Source organism: Nerophis lumbriciformis, linkage group LG01, assembly GCF_033978685.3.
Source record: "Nerophis lumbriciformis linkage group LG01, RoL_Nlum_v2.1, whole genome shotgun sequence".
In the NCBI taxonomy this organism is placed as follows: Eukaryota; Metazoa; Chordata; class Actinopteri; order Syngnathiformes; family Syngnathidae; genus Nerophis; species Nerophis lumbriciformis.
In genome coordinates, this window is record NC_084548.2 from 78,584,908 (window position 1) to 78,595,927 (window position 11,020).

At 28.6% G+C, this 11,020-nt stretch overlaps 1 protein-coding gene across 8 annotated transcripts in view; it reads left to right on the forward strand.

Annotated features, from left to right (window-relative positions):
• LOC133615077 (myelin transcription factor 1-like) overlaps positions 1-10,675 on the forward strand; it is an 83,197-nt gene extending 72,522 nt beyond the window's left edge. For 4 of the 8 annotated variants that reach the window (XM_061973425.2, XM_061973458.2, XM_061973464.2 and 1 more), the window contains 2 exons: positions 5,625-5,768; positions 9,957-10,675. In XM_061973425.2, the coding sequence (XP_061829409.2) occupies positions 5,625-5,768; positions 9,957-10,088 (276 nt within the window). In that variant the 3' untranslated portion in view covers positions 10,089-10,675. The remainder of the gene's footprint in view (positions 1-5,624; positions 5,769-9,956) is intronic. The other 4 variants (XM_061973441.2, XM_061973449.2, XM_061973432.2 and 1 more) reach the window with 3 other exon arrangements.
• The last annotated feature ends 345 nt before the right edge of the window (positions 10,676-11,020 follow it).

Consider the following 11,020-nt stretch of genomic DNA (forward strand, 5'->3'; position numbering starts at 1 on the left):
AGAATATTACTACAATATGACTACAATATTATTACAATATGACTACAATATTACTACAATATGACTAGAATATTACTACAATATGACTACAATATTATTACAATTTGACTACAATATTACTACAATATGACTGGAATATTTCTACAATATGACTACCATGACTACAATACTACTACAATATGACTACAGTATATCTACAATATGACTACAATATTATTACAATTTGACTACAATATTACTACAATATGACTGGAATATTACTACAATATGACTACCATGACTACAATACTACTACAATATGACTACAGTATATCTACAATATGACTACAATATATCTACAATATTACTACAATATATCTACAATATGACTACAATATTACTAGAATATTGCTACAAAATTACTACAATATGACTACAATATTATTACCATATGACTACAATATTACTACAATATGACTACAATATTACTACAATATGACTACAATATTACAATATTACTACAATATTATTACAATATTACTACAATATTACTAGAATATTACTGCAATATGACTACCATGACTACAATACTACTACAATATTACTAGTATATGACTACAATATTACTACAATATGACTACCATATGAATACAATATATCTACAATATTACTGCAATATGACTACAATATTACTGCAATATGACTACAATATGACTACAATATGACTGCAATATGACTACAATATTACTGCAATATGACTACAATGTTGCTGCAATATATCTACAATATGACTACAATATACTGTATCTACAATATTACTACAGTATATCTACAATACATCTCCAATATTACTACAGTATATCTACAATGTTACTACAGTATATCTACAATATTACTACAATATATCTCCAATATTATTACAATTTATCTCCAATATTACTACAGTATATCTACAATATTACTACAATATATCTACAATATTACTACAGTATATGTACAATATTACTATAAATAGGACTACAATATATCTACAATATGACTGCAATATTCCTACAATATATCTACAATATTGCCACAATATATCTACAATATTACTACAGTACATCTACAATATTACGACAGCATATCTACAATATTACTACAATATATCTATAATATATCTCCAATATTACTACAATATATATATAATATTACTACAGTATATCTACAATATTACTACAATATATCTACAATATTACTACAATATATCTACAATATTACTCAGTTTATCTACAATATATATACACAATATTACTACAGTGTATCTACAATATTACTACAATATATCTACAATATTACTACAATATATCTCCAATATTACTCAGTTTATCTACAATATATATACACTTTTACATTTAATTTTTTTTTTCAAGGTTGAAAATGATTTTAGAGGTAAACAAATGATTTTCAAGGTACATTTTTTTTTTCAAGATAACATTTTTTTTTCAAGGTACATTTTTTTTTTCAAGGTAGAATTTTTTTTTCAAGGTAAAAAATGATTTTCAAGGTAAAAAATTTTTTTCAAGGTAAAATTTTTTTTTCAAGGTTAATGATTTTCAAGGTAAAAAAAAATTTGTTCAAGGTAAATTTTTTTTCAAAGTTACAAATGATTTTCAAGGTAAAACAAATGATTTTCAAGGTAAAAAAAAAATTTCAAGGTAAATTTTTTTTTTCAAGGTTAAAAATGATTTTCAAGGTAAACAAATGATTTTCAAGGTAAAAAAAAAAATTTCAAGGTAAAAATTTTTTTTCAAGGTAAAATTTTTTTAAGGTAAAAAAATTTTTTCAAGGTAAAAGATTTTTTTGAGGTAAAAAATTTTTTTCAAGGTAAAAAATGATTTTCAAGGTAAACATTTTTTTTCAAGGTAAAAAATTTTTTTCAAGGTTAAAAATGATTTTCAAGGTAAACAAATGATTTTCAAGGTAAAAAAAATGTTCAAGGTAAATTTATTTTTCAAGGTTAAAAATGATTTTCAAGGTAAACAAATGATTTTCAAGGTAAAAAAAAATTTTCAAGGTAAAATTTTTTTTTCAAGGTAAAAATTTTTTTAAGGTAAAAATTTTTTTTCAAGGTAAAAAATGTTTTTGAGGTAAAAATTTTTTTTCAAGGTAGAAAATGATTTTCAAGGTGAACATTTTTTTTCAAGGTAAAAAATTTTTTTCAAGGTTAAAAATGATTTTCAAGGTAAACAAATGATTTTCAAGGTAAAAAATTATTTTCAAGGTAAATTTTTTTTTCAAGGTTAAAAATGATTTTCAAGGTAAACAAATGATTTTCAAGGTAAACATTTTTTTTCAAGGTAACATTTTTTTTCAAGGTTAAAAATGATTTTCAAGGTAAAATTGTTTTTTCAAGGTAAAAAATGATTTTCAAGGTACAAAAAAATTTTCAAGGTAAATTTTTTTTTTCAAGGTAAAAAATGATTTTCAATATTTTTTAATTTTTAAAAAATGTTTTTGAATTTTTTTTTATTTTATTTTTTTTAATTTGTAATTTTTTTTTAAATTTTTTTATTTATTTATTTTTTTTTAATTTTTTAAAACAATTTAAAACAATTTTTAATTTTTTTTAATTTTTTTAAACAATTTTAACAATTAACATTTTTTTTTAGGGTTAGGGTTAAGGTTAGGGTTAGGGTTAGGGTTAAGATTAGGGTTAGGGTTAAGGTTAAGGTTAGGGTTAGGGTTAGGGTTAAGATTAGGGTTAGGGTTAGGTTTAGGGTTAAGATTAGGGTTAAAAATGATTTTCAAGGTAAACAAATGATTTTCAAGGTAAAAAAAAATGTTCAAGATAAAAAAAATTTCAATGTTAAAAATGATTTTCAAGGTAAACAAATGATTTTCAAGGTAAAAAAAAAATTTCAAGGTTAAAAATGATTTTCAAGGTAAGCAAATGATTTTCAAGGTAAAAAAAAATTTTCAAGGTAAAATTTTTTTTTCAAGGTAAAAAATTATTTTCAAGGTAAATTTTTTTTTCAAGGTTAAAAATGATTTTCAAGGTAAACAAATGATTTTCAAGGTAAACATTTTTTTTCAAGGTAACATTTTTTTTCAAGGTTAAAAATGATTTTCAAGGTAAAATTGTTTTTTCAAGGTAAAAAATGATTTTCAAGGTACAAAAAAATTTTCAAGGTAAATTTTTTTTTTCAAGGTAAAAAATGATTTTCAATATTTTTTAATTTTTAAAAAATGTTTTTTAATTTTTTTTTATTTTATTTTTTTTAATTTGTAATTTTTTTTTAAATTTTTTTATTTATTTTTTTTTTTTTAATTTTTTAAAACAATTTAAAACAATTTTTAATTTTTTTTAATTTTTTTAAACAATTTTAACAATTAACATTTTTTTTTAGGGTTAGGGTTAAGGTTAGGGTTAGGGTTAGGGTTAAGATTAGGGTTAGGGTTAAGGTTAAGGTTAGGGTTAGGGTTAGGGTTAAGATTAGGGTTAGGGTTAGGTTTAGGGTTAAGATTAGGGTTAAAAATGATTTTCAAGGTAAACAAATGATTTTCAAGGTAAAAAAAAATGTTCAAGATAAAAAAAATTTCAATGTTAAAAATGATTTTCAAGGTAAACAAATGATTTTCAAGGTAAAAAAAAAATTTCAAGGTTAAAAATGATTTTCAAGGTAAGCAAATGATTTTCAAGGTAAAAAAAAATTTTCAAGGTAAAATTTTTTTTTCAAGGTAAAAATTTTTTTAAGGTAAAATTTTTTTTTCAAGGTAAAAAAATGTTTTTCAAGGTAAAAAATGATTTTCAAGGTAAACATTTTTTTTCAAGGTATCATTTTTTTTTCAAGGTTAAAAATGATTTTCAAAGTAAACAAATGATTTTCAAGGTAAAAAAAAATTTTCAAGGAAAAATGTTTTTTCAATGTTAAAAATGATTTTCAAGGTAAACAAATGATTTTCAAGGTAAAAAAAAAATTTCAAGGTAAAAAATTGTTTTCAAGGTTAAAAATGATTTTCAAGGTAAGCAAATGATTTTCAAGGTAAAAAAAAATTTTCAAGGTAAAATTTTTTTTTCAAGGTAAAAATTTTTTTAAGGTAAAATTTTTTTTTCAAGGTAAGAAAATGTTTTTCAAGGTAAAAAATGATTTTCAAGGTAAAAATTTTTTTTCAAGGTATCATTTTTTTTTCAAGGTTAAAAATTATTTTCAAAGTAAACAAATGATTTTCAAGGTAAAAAAAAATTTTCAAGGAAAAATGTTTTTTCAAGGTTAAAAATGATTTTCAAGGTAAACAAATGAATTTCAAGGTAAAAAAAATGTTTCAAGGTAATATTGTTTTTTCAAGGTAAAAAATGATTTTCAAGGTACAAAAAAATTTTCAAGGTACAAATTTTTTTTCAAGGTAAAAAATGATTTTCAATATTTTTTAATTTTTTTTTACATTTTTTTATTTTTTAAAGTTTTTTATTTTTTAAATTTTTTAAAACAATTTAAAATAATTTAAAACAATTTTTAATTTTTTTTAATATTTTTAAACAATTTTAACAATTAACATTTTTTTTTAGGGTTAGGGTTAGGGTTAGGGTTAGGGTTAAGGTTAGGGTTAGGTTTAGGGTTAGGGTTAGGGTTAAGATTAGGGTTAGGGTTAGGGTAATTTTTTTTTTTTTAAGTTAAAAAAAAGTTAAAAGTTTAAAAAAAAGTTTAAAAAAGTTTTAAAAAAAGTTTAAAAATTTAAAAAATTTAAAAAATTTAAAAAATTTAAAAAATTTAAAAAAATTAAAAAAAATTAAAAATATTAAAACAAAATTTAAAAAATAAAAACATTTTTTTTTTAAATTTAGAAAAAATTAAAACTTTTACAAAAATTTAAAAAACATTTTTTTTAAGTAAAACACAATTTTTTTTTTAAATAAAAAAAATTTTAAAAATTTAAAAATTAAAAAAAAATGTTTTAAGTTAAAACATGATTTTCAAGGTAAAAAATGATTTTCAAGGTAAAAAAAAATTTTCAAGGTAACATTTTTTTTTCAAGGTAACATTTTTTTTCAAGGTAAAAAATTATTTTCAAGGTAAAAAAAATGTTTCAAGGTAAAAAAAAATTCTCAAGGTTAAAAATGATTTTTAAGGTAAACAAATGATTTTCAAGGTAAAAATAAATTTTCAAGGTAACATTTTTTTTTCAAGGTAAAAAATGATTTTCAAGGTAAAAAAAAATTTCAAGGTAAAATTTTTTTAGGGTCCCACCTATAAAAGTGTTCAAAGTCAGTCATATATTAATATTTTTCCATGCTTTAAACGCTTACATTTGTACATCCACTTCAGATCTATTTGTTGATATTAAGTTTTTATTATTTTTGTATGTTTTATACCCTTTTTGGCTAAAAACAGCCTTTTTATTTGGCAAAAACACAAACTGTAATATTTACCTCGGATAAGCGGAAGAAGATGGATGGATGGATGTAATATTTACCCCCAAAGTCAAATATTTGATGTGAAGTGATTGGAGCCTTAAATAGATCAATAATTCATAACAACATGGATTTTAATTCATCAAACATTGTATTGTTCCCATGGTTACACGCCAGCTACAAGATAGCTTTAGATTTATTAGTGCAAGATGTTTTCTTGAGTTGGAAGTGACTGAAATGTTTTATGTTGTAGATCTCTTCCATGGAGAAGAACCTGAAGAGCATGGAGGAGGAGAACCAGCAGATTGAGGAGAAAAACGAGGCCTTGTTTCTAGAATTGTCCGGTCTGAGTCAGGCACTCATTCACAGCCTGGCCAACATCCGCCTGCCCGCCATGGTGAGCACAGTGATGACGTCATCACACCTTATAAGGCAGCATGCATGAAAGACAATACAAAACTAAGTGAAATACGTATAAATGATGATGAAATGTATTGATCAATCACTTGGACCTGAAGACCCTTGCCGCTAACGCCCCTCTACTTAACTTGGAGTTAACACACACGCTTAAGTTAACTTGGAAGTAACTAAAAAAAGCAACAGGAAATAACTAAAAATTAAAGCTGCAAGCAGCGTTGGTCGGGCCTGCGTATTTGGCAGGTGCTAGTCCTAAGTGTCCCAATACTTTTGTCAAGTTTTAGTCCCAATTGTCCCAATACTTTTGTCCAGTGTAAGTGTCCCAATACTTTTGTCCAGTTGCCCAATGCTTTTGTTCAGTGGTAGTAGTAAGTGTCCCAATACTTTTGTCCAGTGGTAGTCCTAAGTGTCCCAATACTTTTGTCTACTTTTAGTCCGAATTGTCCCAATACTTTTGTCCAGTGTACCTACCTTGTCTGCATTGTGTGGGCACGCTGGTGCTTCCTGCTTTTAAGCAGCCATCTTGAGAAAACAGCAGCGCAGCAGCATCAGCGCAGCGGTTCTTTGAAGGCTCATAAAATCAAAACCGGAGCAGTTAGAAAAATTATTTCGATAACTTTTATTTGGAAGGGTTCAATCTCTCCCCTGTGTTAGTTTGAAGCTGAAACGACAAACGCGCGTTTAGTCCATGTCACCATACACCATATACAGGTAAAAGCCAGTAAATTAGAATATTTTGAAAAACTTGATTTATTTCAGTAATTGCATTCAAAAGGTGTAACTTGTACATTATATTTATTCATTGCACACAGACTGATGCATTCAAATGTTTATTTCATTTAATTTTGATGATTTGAAGTGGCAACAAATGAAAATCCAAAATTCCGTGTGTCACAAAATTAGAATATTACTTAAGGCTAATACAAAAAAGGGATTTTTAGAAATGTTGGCCAACTGAAAAGTATGAAAATGAAAAATATGAGCATGTACAATACTCAATACTTGGTTGGAGCTCCTTTTGCCTCAATTACTGCGTTATTGCGGCGTGGCATGGAGTCCATGAGTTTCTGGCACTGCTCAGGTGTTATGAGAGCCCAGGTTGCTCTGATAGTGGCCTTCAACTCTTCTGCGTTTTTGGGTCTGGCATTCTGCATCTTCCTTTTCACAATACCCCACAGATTTTCTATGGGGCTAAGGTCAGGGGAGTTGGCGGGCCTATTTAGAACAGAAATACCATGGTCCGTAAACCAGGCACGGGTAGATTTTGCGCTGTGTGCAGGCGCCAAGTCCTGTTGGAACTTGAAATCTCCATCTCCATAGAGCAGGTCAGCAGCAGGAAGCATGAAGTGCTCTAAAACTTGCTGGTAGACGGCTGCGTTGACCCTGGATCTCAGGAAACAGAGTGGACCGACACCAGCAGATGACATGGCACCCCAAACCATCACTGATGGTGGAAACTTTACACTAGACTTCAGGCAACGTGGATCCTGTGCCTCTCCTGTCTTCCTCCAGACTCTGGGACCTCGATTTCCAAAGGAAATGCAAAATTTGCATGGTTGGGTGATGGTTTGGGGTGCCATGTCATCTGCTGGTGTCGGTGTCTACATTAAAACATTCTTCTTCATACTGCATTAATATATGCTACTTTTAAACTTTCGTGCAGAGAAGGAAACCACAACTAAAATAATCACTATTTTTTTTCATACGGTGTTGATCTGGAAATGTTTGCCTCGGCATTTTGATGGTGTGGACGTGCGGCACCGAACGGAGATGTTGACGTGCGGAGTAAGCCCTCTTCATTGTCTAGCGGGTGACTTTTGAAATGATGCTACATATTAGCAGTGTAGTCGAGTGTCCTGGGTTCGCCTATACAGCGTACTTATCTAATAAAATAATAAAACGGGAGACATTAGAGCAGGTTCGGTAGCCACCGCTTCTTTAATGTCAACATCACACACCTCCTTCCACAACCACACACACCCTACGTCACAGCCCTACGGCAACAACTCTGGAGGGACAAAACTCCTCCTCCTTTCTAACACACTCCGGTAACTTGGGACACCCTGAACTGTTTGTTACAGCAGTAATGCTACTTTTTATAGCAACGCTTTTGCCCCACACTTGACAAATTACGGTTGTCTGTTCGACATATTCCCACTTGAAGCCAAACCACCGCCAGATGTTTTTCTTGGGAATTAATTATTCCTTCATTTGTTACCAGATTCGCACCTTCTTTCTCTCATATTACCGCTAGCATCACAGCTAACGTTAGCCATGCTGCTACCTCTCTGCTCGGGAAGGGCGTATACGTATGTGACGTATGACGTGACAGTATGTGACGTATGACGTGACAGTATGTGACGTATGACGTGACAGTATGTGACGTATGACGTGACAGTATGTGACGTATGTAAGAAGGTGCGCTTGCTGTCTGTGAGAGGGAGACACAAGAAAGAGTGAGTGTAGTGTAATGTCCGCAGCTAAAAGCAACTGCGTGGGAACGTATACTCGATATCACGATATAGTCATTTTCTATATCGCACAGAGACAACCCCGCGATATATCGCGTATATCGATATATCGCCCAGCCCTAACAGGAAGTAACTAAAAATTAACAGGAAGTAACTAGTCCTCGGTCCCCACTTGGCCCTGGTTCTAGTCCTTGGTCCCAAGTATGTCTCGTCGTCTGTCCCCACTTGACCCCGGGTTTAGTTTTTTAAAAAAAAGTTAAAAAAGTTAAAAAAAAGTTTTTAAAAAGTTTTTAAAAAAGTTAAAAATATTTTAAAAAAAAATAATAATAATAATAATAATTAAAAAAAATTAAAAATATGTTTTTAAAAATTTTTTTTTTTTAAAGTTTTTTTAATGTGTAATTGTTTTAATTTTTTTTTAATTTTTTTAAACAATTTTAACAATTAACATTTTTTTTTAGGGTTAAGGTTAGGGTTAGGGTTAGGGTTAGGGTTAGGGTTAAGATTAGGGTTAGGGTTAGGGTAAAAAAAAATTTAAAAAGTTAAAAAAAAGTTTTTAAAAAAAATAAATAAAATAAATTAAAAAAATGTAAAAAATTTAAAATATTTAAAAATATTTAAAAATATTTTTTTTTTAAATTAAAAAAAATTAAAAATTAAAAAAAATTAAAAATTAAAAAAAATTACAAAAATTTAAAAAAATGTTTAAAAAAAAATTAAATTTTTTTTTTTTTAATTAAAAAAAAAAAAATTTAAATTTTTTTTTTTTAATTAAAAAAAATTACAAAAAAATGTTTTAAGTTGAAACATGATTTTCAAGGTAAAAAATGATTTTCAATATTTTTTAATTTTAAAAAAATGTTTTTAAATGTTTTTATTTTTTTAATTTGTAAAAATTTTTTAGATTTTTTAAAAACTTTTTAAATTTTTTTTAAACAATTTTAACAACATTTTTTTTAGGGTTAAGGTTAGGGTTAGGGTTAGGGTTAAGATTAGGGTTAGGGTTAGGGTTAGGTTTAGGGTTAAGATTAGGGTTAGGGTTAGGGTAAAAAAAAATTTAAAAAAATGTTTTTATAAAAAGTTAAAAATATTAAAAAAATTAAAAAAAAATTAAAATTTAAAATTTTTTAAAAAAAATGTAAAAATTAATTTAAATTTTTTTTTTTAATTAAAAAAATTAAAAAAAAAAAAAAATTATTTTTTTTAAAAAAATAATTAAAAACAATTAAAAACAATAAAAAAAAAATAAAAAAAAATGTTTAAATAAAAAAAACTTTTATTTTTTTTTAAGTTAAAACATGATTTTCAAGGTGAAAAATGATTTTCAAGGTAAAAAATTTTTTCAAGGTAACATTTTTTTTTTAAGGTTAAGGATTTTCAAGGTAAACAATAAAAAAATGTTTTCAAGGTTAACGATTTTCAAGGTAAACAAATGATTTGGCCCCGGGTGTGTCTAGTCCTCAGCCCCCACTTGGCCCCGGGTGTGTCTAGTCCTCGGTCCCCACTTGGCCCCAGGTGTGTCTAGTCCTCGGTCCCCACTTGGCCCCGGGTGTGTGTAGTCCTCGGCCCCGGGTGTGTGTAGTCCTCGGTCCCCACTTGGCCCCGGGTGTGTGTAGTCCTCGGTCCCCACTTGGCCCCGGGTGTGTGTAGTCCTCGGCCCCCACTTGGCGAGTGTTGAGAAGGTGTTGTGCGTCCAGCAGGAGCCGCTGTGCCAGGACAACTTTGAGGGCTACGTGGAGACGCTGACCCACATGTTCACCAACAAGGACCCAGAGAACCGGGCCCTGCTGGAGTCCATCAACCAGGCGGTGAAGGGAATCGAGGTGTGAGGAAAGAATCTTCTTCTGCCGGCCATCTTTCTTTCTTTCTTTCTTTCTTTCTTTCTTTCTCCATTTCTTGGCTCTTCTCCCGCCTGCATGTTGCTTTTGGGACTTTGGGCCATGAGAACATATCCTGTGATGATCATGTTAGTGTTCAGTAGTTCCACACTTTAATGTGACTAGATATTGATGATCTCCTCCTTTTATTCTGTTACTTTCCTCTGCACTGATGAACAAAGGACATATTTTAAGATATCAACTATGAATTGTTTTATAAAGTTATTTATTTAAAATGCTGGCATCTTTTTACAGTAAATGCAAACATTTTGTATATGAAGGTTTTGAAACAAGCTTTTTATTTATGTATTTATTGGTGCTTCTGTTCTTATGATTTGGGACCACTGATGTGTTGGACTACTTTGCAGTTGACTCAAAATATTCAAGTGCACTAATTTGTTGCTGAACAAAGTGATGCTGGTTTTGGTTTTGTGATGACGACTGTGTGTGTGGACTCTGTGCTAGTTTTTCAATAAACCTCCACTAACTAATTACTCTGTGCTACTTTTTCAATAAACCTCCACTAACTAATTACTCTCTGCTACTTTTTCAATAAACCTCCACTAACTAATTACTCTGTGCTACTTTTTCAATAAACCTCCACTAACTAATTACTCTGTGCTACTTTTTCAATAAACCTCCACTAACTAATTACTCTGTGCTACTTTTTCAATAAACCTCCACTAACCAATTACTCTGTGCTACTTTTTCAATAAACCTCCACTAACCAATTACTCTGTGCTACTTTTTCAATAAACCTCCACTAACTAATTACTCTGTGCTACTTTTTCAATAAACCTCCACTAACTAATTACTCTGTGCTACTTTTTTAATAAACCTCCACTAACTAATTACTCTCTGCTACTTTTTCAATAAACCTCCAC